The 17,113-nt window shown below is 62.1% G+C and overlaps 2 protein-coding genes across 3 annotated transcripts in view; one reads left to right on the top strand and one right to left on the bottom strand.

Moving 5' to 3' along the window:
• The first annotated feature begins 1,678 nt into the window (after positions 1 to 1,678).
• Positions 1,679 to 13,129, top strand: CSRNP1 (cysteine and serine rich nuclear protein 1). Of its 2 annotated transcripts, none has more exons than XM_056129637.1 (5): positions 1,679 to 1,845; positions 8,135 to 8,397; positions 10,076 to 10,335; positions 10,795 to 11,088; positions 11,221 to 13,129. In XM_056129637.1, the coding sequence occupies exons 2-5, from the start codon at positions 8,181 to 8,183 to the stop codon at positions 12,199 to 12,201; spliced, it is 1,752 nt and encodes a 583-aa protein (XP_055985612.1). In that variant the 5' UTR covers positions 1,679 to 1,845; positions 8,135 to 8,180; the 3' UTR covers positions 12,202 to 13,129. The 2 variants fall into 2 exon arrangements, with proteins under 2 accessions (XP_055985612.1, XP_055985611.1); XM_056129636.1 differs by having other exon boundaries at positions 10,792 to 11,088.
• Positions 13,130 to 16,109: 2,980 nt separating this feature from the next.
• Positions 16,110 to 17,113, bottom strand: part of TTC21A (tetratricopeptide repeat domain 21A) — a 32,535-nt gene continuing 31,531 nt past the window's right edge. The window contains exons 27-29 of the mRNA XM_056129176.1: positions 16,560 to 16,680; positions 16,334 to 16,401; positions 16,110 to 16,246 (exon numbers count right to left, since the gene is read on the bottom strand). Coding sequence (XP_055985151.1) covers positions 16,169 to 16,246; positions 16,334 to 16,401; positions 16,560 to 16,680 — 267 coding nt within the window. The 3' untranslated portion in view covers positions 16,110 to 16,168. The remainder of the gene's footprint in view (positions 16,247 to 16,333; positions 16,402 to 16,559; positions 16,681 to 17,113) is intronic.

The raw sequence follows: 17,113 nt of genomic DNA, 5'->3' as shown, positions 1-17,113 counted from the left end.
CTCTGAAGGTCCCCTGAGTTGAGACTCCATCCTGAGGGACCACAGCTGACCTTCCTCCTACACACCCAGCTGTCTCTGAGGCTTCCTGGAAGGAGCAGCTGGAGCTCCCCCCAACCTTCTCATCTGGCCTGAGCCCCTCTACACACACCTGGGGCCCAAGGGGGCCCTTTTCACCAGCTTCTCCAGCCCAAGGCCATCCAAGGCAAGGATCTCCCAGGCCACACGTGGAAGATGGAAGGGCCAAGAAACTTGTGTGGGTCCAGTCAGTCCTATGGCCTCCAACTAGGACCTGCAGGGAAGGACCCAGAAGATAGCCAGAGCTGGGGGGAGGGTCAACGGTCTGCTGGAGGCAGTGCAAGCCAGTCCCTACAGGCCCTAGGACTGGGCTACAGGAGGGGCAGAAAGGCATTTCAGGCCAGGAGCTGCAAGGCCCAGATGGGGGGTTGGGGAGACTTCGGAGAGGAGGAAGGTGGATTACTGCAGAGCACAGTGACACCACTGAGGCGCTGACCCCAAGTCTCATAAGGTCTGGTGGGCACGGAGACAGTGGGCCATTCCTGAGCACTTTTACATTGCCTATCGACTCTTTTTATTTTTTGGTTTTGGGGTCACACCCAGCAGTGCTCAGATCACTCCTGGCAGGCTCGGGGAATCCAATCGGGGTGGTCTGGCGTGCAAGGCAAGCTCCTTTGTCCGCTGAACTATTATTTACATTCCCAATATTTCAAACGTAATGCTCTTAATTTTATACTTAAGGGAGGGGTGTATGGGAAGCAGGCTGGGGCAAGCTGAGGTCTCAGACCCGTGGTTGGGGGCTTCTGCCGTCTCTGGTCCATGGGCAAGAGGTGCTGGCGGGGGGACCAGTACCTCCTTTGCCCTCACCCAATGTCACTACCCCCATCCCAGGCTCGCCTCAGTCTTCCATAGATTTTGCGATGGGGAGGGGAGGGTTCAGGGAGGCGCGAGATAGGGAGGGGGCCAGGGCGGGCAGGTTTGGATCCGATTACGGGAGAGCGTGGCGGGTGGAGCTGTGGGGGGCGAGCGAGGCGTGTCCCCCGCTCGATTCCGCCACTTTCTCGGCCGCCCGCTGGCCTTCGGGGGGATGCTGCGCGCCGCTCCGAGCCTCAGTCTGCCTATCCGTGAGCCGGGGCGACCGGGCGTCGGTGGGGGAGTGTCCGCGGGCTGCGACTTTGGGACCCCGCGCCCGGAGCGCGAGAGGGCGCCGGGCAGCCGGGTGCGGAGGGCGGAGTGTGACCGCGGGGGTCAGAGTCCAGCGGGAGGCGCCGGTGCCGTCGCCGTCGCCGCCGCCGCGCCAGCTCCCGGCAGCCGCGGGGAAGCGCGCCAGGACCGGGGGCGTGGCCTGAGAGGGGCGTGGCCTGCTAGCGTCCCGACCGACGTCAGCGCCGCGAGTCCCGGAGTTTTCCACTGCCGGGGGCGGGGCGGAGCCACGGGAGGGGCGGGGCCTCCGTGCCGGGGGCGTGACCGGAGAGGGGGTGTGGTCGGAGAGGGGCCCGACCGACGTCAGCGCTGCGAGTCCGGAGTTTTCCGCTCCCGGGGGCGGGGCGGGGCGGAGGGGCGGGGCCTCCGCGCCGGGGGCGGGGCCGGCGAAGGCCCGGCCGACGTCGGCGCCGCGAGTCCCGGAGTTTTCCACTGCCGGGGGGCGGGGCGGTGGGCGGGGCCTCGCGCAGCCAGTCTCCCGCCGCCGCCGCTGCCGGACGCGCAGAGCGTGGGGTGGCAGGGCCCGCGGCGGCCGGCCGAGCGAGCGCAGGGTCGCGGTGCGGGGGGCCCGTGCCCCGCCACGACGCGGCTCGTGTTTGCTGCCCTTGCAGAGCGCCCGGATCGCAGGTGAGCGCCGTGGGCCGCCGGGCCCCGCCGGACGGTCGCGACTTCGGGGAGGGGGCGTGCAGCGCGGGTGGTGGTCCCTGTCCCCTCCGGACTCTACCGTTTGGGCCCCTCTGCCAAGCGCGAGCGGGCGCCGTGGGGATGGGCAGCCCCTCGGGAGCTCGGACTCTGCGCCTCCACGGTGGGCGAAGGGGTTGGGGGCGACGACGGGGACAGGGGCCGCTCCGGTTTCGCGCTCTGGTGCCCGCGACACCCCCTCCCCGCAGGTCCCCTGAGAAGTCGCGGCGACCCTTCCCTCCCCCCCGAGCCCCGTGGCGGGTGGCAGCCGAGTCCCGACTGCGTGCTCGGGCTCGGGGGGGGGGGGGTGGGCGGCGACGCGGGCACGGGCGCGCATCCGCGGGGCGAGTTTCCTTTTGACCCAGTTGCCGGAGAACTTTTGAGAAGTTCCTCGCGTGGCCGGGGCAGGTGACATTTGTCGCTTTTCTCGCCCGGCGCCCTGCCGGCGAGCGGGGAGCGGGCCCGCGGCGCGTGCCGGGGCGCCCCCACCGGGCAGGGGTCGGGGCGGCAGGGGGAGGCCCGGCCGCGACTCGCCGACCCCGGGCGGGGGGAGCGGGACTTGGGGGGTGGGGCGGAGCGGGAGGGATGGATTGTGTCGTGCGCTCGCTCACCTGTTTGTCAGGCACCGTCACACGCCGTGAGTCACGGGGACCAGCGGCGCGGGCCACCCGCGGGCACTTCGTAGGCCCTGTCCCACGCGCGCGCGCGCTTCCTCCGGGTCCTCAGTTTCCCCTCCCCGGGGGCCCTCTCCGCCGGCCCACGTCGCGCCAGCAGTCACACACTTACTCACTCCTCTGCGCTGGCAGAGTCACAGAGCCAGAGCCCACATTCCTGACACACAGGGTCCCCACCCCTCCCCGGCTCCGCTGCCCACCCACCCATCCACCGCCGGGCCTCGCCCCCACCGCCGTGACCTCACGGCCCTCCCGGGGAGGTCACCGAGGCCGGCCCCCTTCCTCCGGGGGGCCCTGCTGCTGTCACTGTCAGCTCTCCCCGAGCCCGTCACACCCCCTCCGCTCCGGGTGCTGAGCCACCTTTTTAAAATGCAAATCTGGCCCTGCCCCTCCCTCCTGACACCCGCGGCGGCTTCCTGTGCCCTCGGGCGAGCGCCTGCCTCCCCGCCCGGCCCCGGCCGCCCCTCCCCCTCCGCACTCCGGCTCTGCCGGCTCCCGGGAACTCCTCCTCCTCCCCCTCCTCCCCCTCCTCCTTTCGCATCCCTTCCTGGGAGAGACCTGCCCGCTGCCCGCGCCTCCCCGCCTCTAACTGGACTCCCCTCCCCGCCCCAAGTCTCTCGCGCCCTGCACTCTCCCGGGCTTGGCGCCGCGCTGGGCCTGTCATCGACCTAATGAGCGTCTGTTGGAGGAATGAATGAATGAATGACTGAAGGGGAGGCCTCTTAGGTGGAGGAAGCTGTCGCCGTCAGGTGCGATTTCCCTTCTGCCGGAACAAATGCTCCCTGGACCAGCGGGCCTTTGGCTCCCCGCCCAGGCCCCGGGCCCCTGGGGGCCAGGTCAGGGGAGCCGGGCCCCCTTCCCCAGGGATCCCTGGTGGCGTCAGCGCGCGGGGCGTGGGGTGTTCCGCGGCTTTCTGCGGTGCCTCTCTGGCCTGCCCGGACTCTTTCGGCAGCCAGTCCCATTTGAGGATGGTGGGAGAACTTAGTGCCCGCTGCTTCTCCTGGGGGGTGGGGTGGGGGGGACCTTGTGACCCCAAGTATTGGGGAGAGCTGACCTCTGCCTGGACACAGCCTGGGGCTCTGAGGCTAAAGGACACATTCTCCAGATTCCAGGAGGAGGGTGGAGGCAGCTGAGGGTGCCCCCTCCCCAGTACCGGCTTGGGCGGGGGGTTGTGGGCTGGGGGCATTGAGACTGTGGGGGACTGTGGGGGGGGTGCATAGGGGATGGGAAAGAGCCCTCCACTGCCCAGCAAGTCTGTGTATGTGTGTTCGGTGTCAGAGTGAGGTGGTCCTCCCGGCGTCCAGATGGTGGTGGGGAGCGGGCCCCTGGCCCTGAGCTGTCCTGGCTGGAGTGTGGCCCGATTCTCCGGGGCCCAGGCAAATCCCGGAAGAAGCCCGGTGCTCTGACTCAAGGCCTGTCTCCAGGGCTCCTTGGGGGTGTGGTATTTCTGTCTGAGCCAGCTCCTGGGAATTGCTTTTCCTTCCTCCAGGACCCCGGGAGGGGGGCTGTGCTCACCCTGGGAACGGAGCCACGGCCAGGATCCTGATTCCTGGGGAGCTGCTAGGGCCCCTCCCCCACCCTCTGACTCACTGTCTGACGCTTTTCTTGGCCGCTTTCGCGATCTTTCATTCCCTTTTTCTGACTTGGCCTCTTCTGGCTGCATCTTTTGGTCTCATCTTCTGCCTCTGCCTCTGTTGGCCTCTGGATTCCCAGGTGGAACAGACGGACTGACAGAGGGTCAGTCGGTCAGTGGGATATGAGGTCTTGAGGCTCTTTCTCCTGCCCCCTGACCCCCATTCTCCCTACACGCCTTGCTTGGGGCGGAGTTTCTCATTTCCCTCCTGATCTGCACACCCCTCGTGGGACCGTGCAGCCTGGCAGGCCTCCAGGGGCCCCTATCTGTCCCCCTACCAGCTCCCATTCTGCAGGCCTGTCTGAGGTACAGCTTGCGGGGGGGGGGGGGGGGTCTGGCATGCCCCTGCTTCTCTGCTGCAGTGCTCTCTGGGGCAACAGGGAGCCTTCTGAGATGCCACCTGCCCACTGCCTCAGCTTCCCTCTCTGGGTCCCTTTCCTTTCCCACCTTTTGGTGCAAGGGCGGACATATAGTTTGGTGGTTGGGTTGCATGCCTTGCACCAGTTCCATCCTCTGTATCACATGTGGCCCTCCTAGCCCTTCCAGGAGTAGTCCCTGAGCATCCCCAGGTGTGAATCCCAAACCAAAACAGGTAGAAAACCAACCCTCAGCCCTCTGGTGAAGACTGGGAATGGGGGGGTGGGGTTCGGTCATCATCACACTCCTACTTTCTCAGTAACTGGCAGAGGCCCTCCGCTGGACTTGAGGGAGTTGCTCCCAGGAAGCCCAGGCAGGACCAGGATTAATTTGTTTGTTTATTGGCTTTGGGGCCACACCCCACTGTGCTCTGGGCTCACCCTTGGCTCCTCATTCAGGGATCACTCCGGGGACCATAGGTGCTGCTGCGGATCAAACCCAGGTTGGTTGCTGGCAAGGTAGCCGCCGCCCCCACTGTACTGTGGCTTCAGTCCCAGCATCAGGATTTTATTTTCTTAAGATCAAGACTTGTGATGGGGAAGTCTTGGTGAGGGGTTGCGGGTGGGGCGGGCATCTATAGGGAAGGTGGGCTGGGCTCCAGCTTGTTCAAAGGCCAGGAGGTGAGCAGGTCAGGGCCAGCAGGGCAACTGCAAGTTCAGCTAGAGTATGGAGAGAGGGAGGTGGGGAGAGAGTGGAGGGGAGACAGCGGCCAGGCCTGCTTTAGCTGCTCCTGGAATTCTGGACTTGATCCTAAGGGCAAGCTTCCCTATGCTGCGCGCGAGGCTGAGGAGCGATTCTGAGCATGGGTGTGGCAGGTGACTTGGTTTAATAAGATCACACCTGCTGCCCAGTAAAGATTGGGTGTGGGAAAGGGCAGAGCAGATGGGCCTTGGCGAGGGTCCTCGCAGGTGAAAGGTAATGAGCTTGAGCCTGAAGGCACATTGAGTGCCTCGAGCGAATCTTGAACACACCTACCCTGGGCGAATTTCGCAGAGTTGCAGACACCCAAGGATCAACATAAAACATTTCCAGATCCTGCGTCTTGGGGGCCCCTCACCCCCACCCTGCCAGGCTTTCTGGTCCCTCCCCCTTCCCCAGAGGCTCCTCTGACTTGTTCCATGGCTGATAGGGCCTGCCTCGCCCCAGCTGCAGTCAAGACAAGAGTGTGTGTCTATGCGTGCCGGTGGGAGCCTGTGCACCCTGAGTCCGAGTGTCCATTTTCACAAGGCAAAGAATGTTCACTCACTAAATGCTTGTCACTGTTCTAAGAACGGGACCAGCCAGCATCGATTCCCGTGAACTTCCGCAGAGGTTCTTGAGGCAGATCACTGGAGAAACAGAGAGGGGAAGGAACTTCCCTGAGGGGCACTCAGCACCCCTCCCCCCCAAGTGGCCAATCCAGGTTTCACGTGTGGTAGGCCATCTGGGTCTGCAGTGGAGGCCCAGTTCTGCTGGGGCACCCCCTCACCATCCCCCCCAAGACCCTGCCTGGCTTTGTGTGCATGGCCTGAGTCAGAGTGAATTCCCAGGGCCAGGACGGGGGGGGGGTGGCTTCGGCTGTGGCCGGAGGGAGGAAGGAGTGGACCGCCTGCAGATTTTCTGGCCGGTGGAGCTGGGTGGGTGGCATGCTGTTACTAAGATAGGGAACACAGGAAGAGGAACAGATGGCATGGGGTGGGGGTGGGGGACAGGCAGGGGTTCAGTTTGGGGGCCTGTGGAATTTGGTTTCGAGGGGACAGCTTGGGAGCACTTCCCAGTGGGCAAAACAGACTCACAGGCAGGCGGTTAGGGGTGCTTGGAGCATCCTGTAAGTTGTGTCTAAAATTTGGAAGAGGACGGGGCTTTCCTTGCAGGCCTGCAAGGGTGTCAAGATTCGGGGCTTGGTACTGCATGGGTGTGTCTGGAAGTCTCCATGCGTGCACCCTACTTGCTGGGTCCTGAGCCCCCCCTCCCCCCATCTTCGGGGACAGCCTGCAGGTCAGCTGGAAGCAGGCTTGTTTTTGTTTGTGGTTTGACCCTGGGAAGGGGGTGCAAAGCCTAGAAACTACCCGAAGAAGCCCCCGGAAACACCTGTGTCTGCTCTTCCCCCACCCCCTCCCCCCTCCACCAGCCCTGCCTGCAGCCCCAGCGAGCCAGGGAGCGCAGGAGGGGGTGACAGGGAAGGAAGGGTTCTCTCCCTGCGCTGGGACACAGCTTACCCTGCTGGCCACTCACTCGCAGGGACCGAGGGGTCCCAGCACACCTTGGAGGACACAGCTTGCCACAGGGGACCCAGAGCCCTCTGGTTCGTTTTTTTTCCCCCGTTCTCTCGCGTTTCCTGTGATGGCCTGAGGTGGGGGGAGGGCCTCCCCTGCACGGGGCCTCTGCATCGGTTCCCCTTCCTTCTGGGGGCCCCCCCGCCGCAGGACAGGGCAGAGACCAGAGGAGGTAGAGGTGGCCACACTCAGCCCTTAGGATGGGGGTGGGGGCTAGAGCAGCGGAAGGGACTTTTTTTTTTTTTTTTTTGCCAAGGCATTTACCGGAAGGGGCCCGAGGCCCCTAACTTGGATGTCACCCTCCAGCCTGTAGGGATCTGGTTGCATTGTGGGATTATGGGGGGTGGGTGCTTAGCCCCTGGGTGGGGGGGCGGGGAGACTGGCGTTTCCTGGGCACTCTGCCACCCACGTGTCGGTGAGTCTGTTTCACTGGAAACCATTTATTTCCATATGAGGTTCTTTGGGACAGACAGGGTCAGCCCAGGCTGGGATTTTAAGATCAGGCAGGAGATGTTCCGGCAACCCGAGAGCTTGGATGGCCTTGGTTTCCCCCTTTCACCCCACCCCACCCCACTCCCCCGCCCCGGGGATTTCTGCGGGTGGGGGGTTTCTGAGGGAAAGTCTGGTGCTCCCTCGTGGGGAGGGGTGGGACTCTGGAATGAGGGTAGGGGGGCGAGTCAAGGCCAGGCTCTTCCCCCATCCACGGCGAGGGCCCCCGTGTGGGGGTGTGCAGGGACGGCGGCGGGGGGTGGGGGGTGGCGGTATAGTGCGGGGCTGTGCGGCCGACTCTGCACACGCAGACGCACAGATGCGAGCAGTGTGAATCATGCAGCCTGTGAGTCAGCCCCAGGATTCCTGCCGGGGAGTGACATCGGCCAGGAGGTCTGGCCGTCCATCTGGCAGTCTGGGCGTGCGGGTGTGGAGGTGGGTTGGAGGAGTCGCCAGGAAGGTGCCCTGCACTGTCCTGGTGAGGTGTTTGGAGGGCGGGGAAACGAGGGGGGGGGGGCGTGGTGGTTTCTGCACGTGCCTGGAGGTTTGGGACCTGGGTGCTGGCTCGGCCTCCAGCCACCATGGGGCCTCAGGTTAGCCGGGATGGAGGAGAAGCCTCACCTGGGAAGCTGGGGGAGGCAGGTGGACGAGGCCGGTGGGGCTGAAAGCCCACCTCGGCACCGGGATTGGGGGCGCCGCGGCTGCCTGGGAGAGTGGGTAGAGGAAGAAGATGGGAACTCGCTGCTGAGCCCCCCTTCCCGCTGCAGGTACAGGCTCAAGGCCGTCTGCCGGCCCCCGCTGCGTCCCCGCGCGATGGCTGGGCTACTGAAGAGGAAGTTTGACCAGCTGGACGAGGACTCCTCTTCGCTGTGCTCATCGTCCTCCTCCTCACTCTGCTCCTCTGGTGGACCCTCTCGCTCCTGCTCCCCGACCTCCTCCGTCCCCCTGGCCTGGGACTCGGACCAGGAAGGCCCCTGGGATCAAGTGCCCTTGCCTGTCCGTGACTTCTGCAGCTCCCCAAGTTTTACCCGTGAGTAGCCCCCTCGCCCGGGGACCCCAGCCAGCCTTCCTTCCTTCCTGAAGGTGAAGCGAGCAGCTCCCTGGAGGTCGCGAACCCTGTAGCTTTAACACTCTCACTGGTTCCCCCCCCCCTTGGCCACTTCCCCTAATACAGTGGTCACTGAGCAATGGAACCTGCACTCGCCTGTGACCCGGGGATGCCCCGGCTTATGGGACCTATGCCCAGGACGGCCCTGGGAGAGGTCTCTCCATGCTGGCCGTGATGTTCCACTCCACTTTCCTATCCCAGCTGGCCCTGGAACCCCTTGGGGGGGGGCCTGGCCAGCCGGCCAATTGTGGCTTGGCTGTCTCTGGATGCCTTGAACAGGTCTTTCTCCCAGTGTGCCAGGCCGTGTGACCCTAGACTGACCGGAGGTGGAGGGCACTGCTTCTCAGCCTCTTTTTGTCACCACTCCCTTACCCAGCCCCAACCAGCTCTTATGAGCTGTTTCCCTCCCTGATCTTGCCCTCCTCACAACGTACTAGTGCCCCCAGATAGTGTTTGTGTTTCTGTATTTCCATGTACTGTGCATAAAAAAAAAAAAAGAAAGTGATTATTGGATTTCATTATCATGGTTTCGGTCTGCAAGTACAAGATTAGCTTAATATTGTAACATCCAAATCAGGGTAATTTATCAAATACTATGTTAGAAGAGGGGGAAGTATGTCTGTAGATGCTGAAAGAATATTTGATCAAATGTAATTTTCTAGATAAGCCCCTTGATAAAGAGAGGAATAAGTGAATTCTACTTTGAAGTGGTTTAAAAAAAAAATGTTCAAAAAGTACCCGTCCCAAACCAAGCGAGTGTTATGTTTCATGAGAAAAATGCTAGAATCTTGACCACCAAGTCAAGCGCGGGATGAGGATGCCGTGTGTCTCCACAGCTGGTTAACATCATTCAAGAAGCACTAGCACACATGAGTTAGCAGAGAGGACAAACGTTCCGTGCAGGAGATTGTGATCGGCAAATGGCCATTATTTACAGAGGGACTGTCCCAGGCGGGTGTGAGTGGGAAACCCCGCTAGAAGGGAATTCCTCCCGGGAGAGCTGTGGACCAGATGAGCACACTAAGTGGAAGTATCTGGAATTGTCAGTATCCCACTATTTTTCTGGTGGTCTCTTGTGGTTCAGTCTTCAGCAAAGGTCTTCGAGCGAGGCCTGTTGCATGGTGCGGAAGCTCTCGAGTGGGAAGATGGGGGGGGGTTATATCTTCGATTCCATAAACCTCAGAAGTTGTTTAATAAAATGGCATGAGCAAGAACAAAAGGCTGACATGTTTGCACAGAGAGGCGAGACAGACAGTCCGTGACTCTCAAACAGAGAGCACGCCTACCCATCAATTGTGAAAAGGCTAGAAAACGATCCAGGGGCCCTGCAGTGCCTAATAAAGATGAGCAAGATGTTTAATCTCACCAGTGTGCTCCTTTCCTTGGGTAAATAACAATTAGCCCGTGTTGACATAGGTGTGGTGTTGGGTTTTTACCAGTCCCTGATCCGGAGCTAGTCTGGCTCCTGAAGAGAACAGCCACAGTTTCTTTCCGGCAGGGATGAGGGAGGGGTGTTGGGGGGGGGTTGGCATTGGCTCCTGGGACGTTCAGCTGTGTCCCCCCCCCTCCCAGAAGTGACGCTCTGCCCCTCCCCCCCCAGCTCCATCCATCCTGAGGCGGGCTTCTCGCAAGCGCCCCAGCCGCGTCGCCTTCGACGGCATCACCGTCTTCTACTTCGCCCGGTGCCAGGGCTTCACCAGCGTGCCCAGCCGCGGGGGCTGCACCCTGGGCATGGCCCCTCGCCACAGTGCCTGCCGCCACTTCTCCATGGCCGAGTTCACGCTGGAGCAAGCCCAGGCACGGCAGGAGAAGCTCCGCCTCCGCTTGAAGGAGGAGAAGCTGGAGGTGCTGAGGTGGCAGGTAGGGGACCCTGGTCTGCGCCTGCTGGTAGCTGGCAATTGCTTTGCCTGAGGGGCTGAGGGGGAAGGGTGGTACATGGGCATCGGACGGTGGGCACTGCTTTGCCCCTTCTGTTTGGGGAGAAAGAGGCCCAAGGGGATACAGGGTGCCGGAGCTGCCTTCTAGGTCATCCACAGGGCAGGGTGGCTATGGGAGTGGGGGTGGGGGGGCGGTCTGTGGACGGGCAGTCTCACAGGGAAGGGGGGAGGGGGTCAAGAACTGGGAGGGACCCGGTTAGGTTAGGAAATCGCTTTGCAAATGCCCCGAGGACAATGTCCTTGGCCGGGGCTGCTGCCACTGTGGTATGCACAGGGCCCAGCCCAGCGCCCGCTCACTGGGGCAGTCCTGCGACAAGATGACCATGAGCACTCAGGTCCTCACACCTGCTCTCCATTCCCCTGCCCACCTGCCCTGCAGCAGCCCGACGCCGCCGGGACGCCTCTGACAGTGGACGCCATCGACGACGCCTCCGTGGAGGAGGACTTGGCCGTGGCTGTGGCCGGTGGCCGGCTGGAGGAAATGGCCTGCCTGAAGCCCTACCCGGCCCGGAAGCGGCGGGCACTGCTGCGGGCCGCCGGGGTGCGGTGGATCGACCGAGAGGAGAAGCACGAGCTGCAGGCGCTGCGCCAGTCCCGGGAGGACTGCGGCTGCCGGTGCGACCGGGTCTGTGACCCCCAGACCTGCAGCTGCAGCCTGGCGGGCATCAAGTGCCAGGTAGGGGGCCCGCTCGGACCTGTGGGGTGTGGAGCGGGGGGTCGGGGCTGGTGAGCTGGGGAGTGGCGGAGCGTTGTGGTGGGAGGGGCTCCTCGCCACCCTGACGACCACCTCTCTCTCCCCCCCCTGCAGATGGACCACACGGCCTTCCCCTGTGGCTGCTGCAAGGAGGGCTGCGAGAACCCCGAGGGCCGGGTGGAGTTCAACCAGGCGCGGGTGCAGACCCACTTCATCCACACCCTCACCCGCCTGCAGCTGGAGCAGGGGGCCGAGGGCACCCAGGAGCAGGAGGACCCCGCCCAGGGCGCCCCGGCCAGCCCTGGGGATCCGGCCCTGGCTCCCACGTTCTCGCTGGCCAAGCCGCCCGGGAGCGGCGAGCTGGGCGACAGCAGCTGCAGCAGCGACATGACCGCCTCGTCCGCCGCGTCGGGCTCGAGCGAGGCCCTCGGTGGCCCTGGGCACCCGGCCCTGCCTGGCCCTGGCCTCCAGCCCGGCATGGATGATGACAGCCTGGCGCGCATCCTGAGCTTCAGTGACTCGGACCTGGGTGGAGAGGAGGAGGACGAGGAGGAGGACGCGGGGATGGGGAACCTCGACAACCTCAGCTGCTTCCACCCCGCCGATTTCTTCGGCACTGGCGACCCCGCGGGCCTGGCCAGCTGGACCCACAGCTACTCTGGCCTCCCCACGGGCCTCCTGGATGAAAACGCCAACCTCGATGCCAGCGGTTTCCTCAACAGTGGAGTGCTAGAGTGCTCGGGGGGAGGCGGCCTCCCCGGCCCCTCGGGGCCGCCCCGCACGGACGCCGGCCACAGTAGCTCCGTGGACCTCAGCTTGTCTTCCTGCGACTCCTTGGAGCTGCTGCAGGCCCTGCCGGACTACAGCCTGGGCCCCCACCCCACCGCCCGGAAGGTGACCGACAGCCCCGACCACCTGGAGGCCCACCTCTTCCCCTTGCCCGCCTTCTCCCCGCCCAGCGACACCAGCACCTGCTTCCTGGAGTCCATCCTGGGCCTGTCGGAGCCGCCAGCCGACACCCTGGCCCCCCTCATGGACAGCCCACTGCTGGAGGACCCCACCCCAGCATCGCTGGTAGAGCCCGTGCCCGTGTGAAATCGGGGACCCTATTGCTGTTTTGTTACTGGGGGAGGGGGAGCCCCCCTCTCTGAAGCCCATGTGTAAAGTTGGCCTGACTCATCCGTGTGGCTCATCCCGTCTTCATGCAACACTCGGGATTGACATGATTTTTTTTTTTTTTTGTAACTGTGCTGCCAGGTGGGGCAGGGGACTTCCCTTGGTAGCCCCCTCCTCCCTACCTATCCCCAGCCCGATCTCTGGCGCCTGCTCCTCTGGCTCCCCTGTGGTGTCAGCTGCGTCCAAAGACAGCAAGTCTGGAATCAGCCCCTGGCTTCTCTGTGCCACCCCCGAGCCCCAGACCCACGGGCGGTGGAATCCTCTGGACTGTGAAGACTATAATTTATTTCCATAATTTATTTGGAGACGAGGCAGATTAGCCTCTAGCCTCCTCCGCTCCAGCTGGTGGGTAGTGTTGGGGTCAGGGTGGGGCAAAGGTCTCAGAGGCGCCTCTGCCTGCAGCCCCTGTGGCTCCCGGCGGGGTCTTCGGTGAAATCCGGGTGTGGATTGAAGCCCCACGGCCCACACTTTGGCGGCTGCTCCCGAGGACGGCTGAGCAGGGCCGAGCAGGCGGGCGCGGCTCCATGGTGGCGGGGCAAGGACTGGGCCATCAGGGCCCCTCCTGTGGAGGGCTGCAAGGCCCCCTAGCCCGGCCCTAGCTACTCCTGGGGCTCGGGAGCACTGAGCCCCGCCCGGGTCCTTCATTTGCTGAGATGGGCATTTTGTGCCCCGACTCTGATCCCGCCCGCTCCCCAGCACTGGACGGCTAATTTATTTGTGTTTCTGTGTCTGTGCCAAGAAGCCCGGCCCCGGGTCTGCCCCTGCCCAGGAGGCTGACCAGGGCCCGGGTGCCTGTGGGCCCACCTGTACCCGAGCTTCCAGGTACCAATAAAGAGGCTCTCGTGAATGTTGTGGTCTGTTGTGGGGGCACCCTGGGGGGGCGGTGGTAGGGAGTCCACACAGAGCGGTAACCCCTGGGCCCCTCCAGGCAACCCCTGCAGACAGCCGTGATGCAGCCCTTTGCTCTCTGCAGGAAATGCCTCAGGTGAAGTGGGGTCAGATATTGGGGGTCCTCTGAAACAGGGAGGTTAGAAGGGATGGGACTTGGGTTCCCATGCCCCCAGACTGATATAGGTCGGCCCAGAGGCCACCTCGAGGGGCAGTGGTGGGAAGTGGCAGGGGGTGCCCAGTGTGGGGCCTGGCTTGAGTCCCTGGGACCTCAGCACCTCATCCACCTGCACCCCGCCAGACCTGTCTAACCTGTCCCTGCAACCTGGGCCACTGGCCAGAGGAGCCCAGAAGGCTATACCCTGCCCTAGGGGCCCCAGTTTGGGGGCCAAAGGAGGATGGTTGACCTAACCCTTAGGAATAATGAATCACACATGTCCTGGGAGGAGGGACCCAAACAGAGACTTGATTTGGGTCTCCTTGCTTCGATATTCCTATGTGACTTGCGTGGGGGCCCCCTGATTTCGTCTAGATGGCAGCAGTGCCACCGTCACCTCAGAATCTGGCTTCAATAGTACTAGGGGTCGGGGGTTTGCCTGGCGTGAGGCCGACCCATGTTTGATCCCTGACCAACCACCAGGAGTAATTCCTGAGTGCAGAGCCCGGACTAAGCCCTAAACATCGCAGGCTGTGACCGCCCCCCACCAAAAAAATTCGATTCGTGTCTATCACCTTCAGAAGACCACCTGTTCCTTAGAGTTGAAGCTTCTGCTCTGTCCAAATGTGGCAGTGACAGCCTGGCTCCATAGGGTGGGTTTCTAGGGTCCTTCACTCTTGTTGGCCTCCCCTTTGTAGAAATGCTTCAGCAAACCCTGTTCCCAGTCCAAGTCTCTCAGGGCCTGCAGCGCCGCCCCCCCAACCCCCATGACTAGACCACCCCGGCGAGGGCCATAGGGTCATTTGACCTTTTTGGTTTGTGTGTGTGTGTGTGTGTGTGTGTGTGTGTTTTGGTTTGTGTTTTTCATTGTTTTTAAATCAACGAAGACAAGTTAGGCAACAAAAGTGTGACTAATGCCCCGTCCTTGACAGCGTTGTTTCTCCAGGCAGAGCGAGAACTGTCCCTCGAAACCAACCTTGCCAGCACATGCTGTGAGGAACGTCCCAGAGAGGGCGTCCCCGCAGGGTGACAGTAGCAACCTGGACGCAGTTCCAGATCCTTGACTCATTCCAAGAAGCCCCCCGCACCCACGACGTGACTGGCAGCAGGTCACACAGAGCAGACTCCAGCAAGGAGGCAGCTCTTGAGGTCAGCTGGGGCCCTCGTCTGAGGGGCCCACAGTTTCACAGAACATACCATCATCTTGGCCTTCTGCTCGTGTTTTTTTTTTTTTCCAATTGCTACCCATGTGCCTGGTCTGTGCAACGAGGCCCACATAACTAACATTTGTGAGGTTTTGGTGTGCTCTCTTCCTTCCATGCTTAAAAGTACGCAACTTCCAAGTGTTGGCTGGCTATCGCTGGTTACCGGTCATACTGAGATTTGGGGAGGAGGGCGTAGACCCAATCTGATTTCCTGCTGCAGTTGAGGGGACCCAGCTGGGAGGGGCCGAGGGTCTTGGGTAAGGTCATTCAGATTTGAAAACCTCCCGACTCCCAGAGTTCCTCCCCCTGGGGCTCCACAAAGCTCATTCCTGCCATCCTGAAAAACAGGAAGAGAGGTGCTGGGAGAACAGCAAAGGTGACCTCCGCCCCCTCCCCCCTCCCCGCCGCCAGTCAGACCATTATTCATCTAAGTAGGGAGGAATTCATCACTCAGCAATTTTCACAAAGGCTGAGGTGGTAACTTCTTTTTTCCTGCCCTGCAGATGGGTGACCAGTTGTCCCAAACCTTCAGAGCCGCTGATGAACTGGATGGAGGGCGGGGAGGGGGGTTGCCCCGGGGGAGCAGAGGGAGAGGGGCTGCCTTCAGGATTCTGACTTCACATGACACCTCAGACAAAGATGCTTCCACACAGCTCCTGTCTGGATGCCAGATGGTCCAGAGGTGGGCAGTGGGCACGTGGGCAGGGAGCAGTCATTGCTGCTTTAGCTCCAGGATTCAGGAGCTGAGGACCAGCTCGGTCCTCAGCTTTGGCTTTGTGAGCAAAAAGCTCTCAGGTGTTTATTTGTTTTCAATTTCTTTATTCTCCCTCTGCCCTTTCCTGCCCCCTGCCCCCCCGAAATTAAAAGTCTAAGGCTGCCACTCCGGTCCCTGACCTCATTCTCGACTGCCATCCCAGCACTGCCATTTGGGGGTAATGGCATCACAGAAGGGGTGGGAGCACAACCAAAATGCATGACCGCGCCCCCCCCCCAAGTGCGAGTGAGCATAGCCACCCAGTGTGGCCCCCACCCCAACCCCCCGCACTGCATGTTGCCCGCCCCCTTTGTTGTGGGTCTCTTGAGGGTTGCACCCTCTAGGAGCTCATGTGTGCGCATGTGAAGTTCCCATGGCGGCTCACGCATGCTGGCCGGGGACCGCACACTGCCACTTGGCGTTCGCACACGTCCGGGCTGGGTGTGCCCAGAAATGCGTTGTGGTGCCAGCGAGCTGCCAGGTACCCTCAGTGGAGCCGCCGGGATTATACGTGGCACATGCAGTGCTGGAACTCAAGTTTCCCCCAAGAAAGGCAGGTGCTTCAGCCACGGAGCCACCCGCAGCTCCCGGAAAATACACATATAATATCAGTACAGATGCGGAGAGGGGAGGAGAATGTCGTGTGCTTTAAAAAAAAATTGTTTTATTTATTTGTGTTGCTTTGGGAGGCACATCTGGCATGCTCAGGGTTTACTCCTGGCTCTGTGCTCAGGGATCACTCCTGGTGGGCCCACGGCAGCTGTGTGTAAGGCACTACTGTTTTGCTGGGCCCCAAGTGTCATTCTGAATCTCTCCTCCACTGGACCCTCTTCCCAGCCTCTCCGTGAAAGCTTCCGCTCCACCTGGCTTCTACCAGCAGCCCTAGGGCCTCAGAGCGCTTTGGGCCTTTTGCAAAATTTCTTCTCTGATTTTCGGATAGTTGGGGTATTCCTTGAGGACCTGGAACAGAGAGGAGTGGGTGTAGCATCCGGGGTGCCACGGCCTGGGGTCCCCGTACCCCACCCTCGTCCCAGGCCGGGGGCTTACGCTGTGGCAGACTTCGACAGCCTCCACGAATCGCTTGTCCTTCAAGTAGTTGAAAGCGAGTTTGAAGCCTGTCCAAGGAGGGGCGGGGGGGGGGGGGAGAGAAGAGCCAGTATCACAGCCAGGAACTGAGAAGCTCTCCCAAGTGCCCAGGCCTGGAGCTGGAGGGGGCAGTAGGCCTCGGGCTGGGCCGCTTATCCCACCCCCCACCCGCCAGGTCCTCCCTCACCAATGGCGGGGTTGGCGCAGTAGCTGTACTTCCAGGCCAGCTCGTAGTTGGTGGCTGCGTCCTTGTAGGACTGCTCCTTCTCCATGATCAGGCCCATGTACTCATAGGCCTTCCAGCAGGACTGCAGGAGGACTGGTCAGAGGCTCTGCCGAAGGGGGGAGCCAAACCCGCCCCGGCTCCTCTCTCCCCCTCCCCACCTCTTTCTCTTTCTCTCTCTTTCCTCTTCTCTCCCTCTCTCCCTCTCTCCATCTCTCTCCTCTCCCTCTCCTCTCACTTTCCCTGTCTCTCCTCTTTCTCTCTTTTTTCTCTCTCTCTCTCTCTTCCTCTCCTCTCCCCTCTCTCCCCCCTGTCTCTCTGTCTCTGTCTCTTGTCTGTCTGTCTGTCTGTCTGTCTGTCTGTCTCTCTCTCTCTCTCTCTCTCACACACACACACACACACACACACACACACAGTAGCACTGAAGCACTGTCCTCCCGTTGGTCATTGATTTGCTCGAGCGGGCCCAGTAACGTCTCCATCGTGAGACTTGGGCTGGAGCGATAGCATAGCGGGTA

This window comes from Sorex fumeus, unplaced genomic scaffold, assembly GCF_029834395.1.
Source record: "Sorex fumeus unplaced genomic scaffold, SorFum_2.1 ptg000072l, whole genome shotgun sequence".
In the NCBI taxonomy this organism is placed as follows: Eukaryota; Metazoa; Chordata; class Mammalia; order Eulipotyphla; family Soricidae; genus Sorex; species Sorex fumeus.
This window is presented reverse-complemented; position numbering and strand designations above follow the sequence as displayed.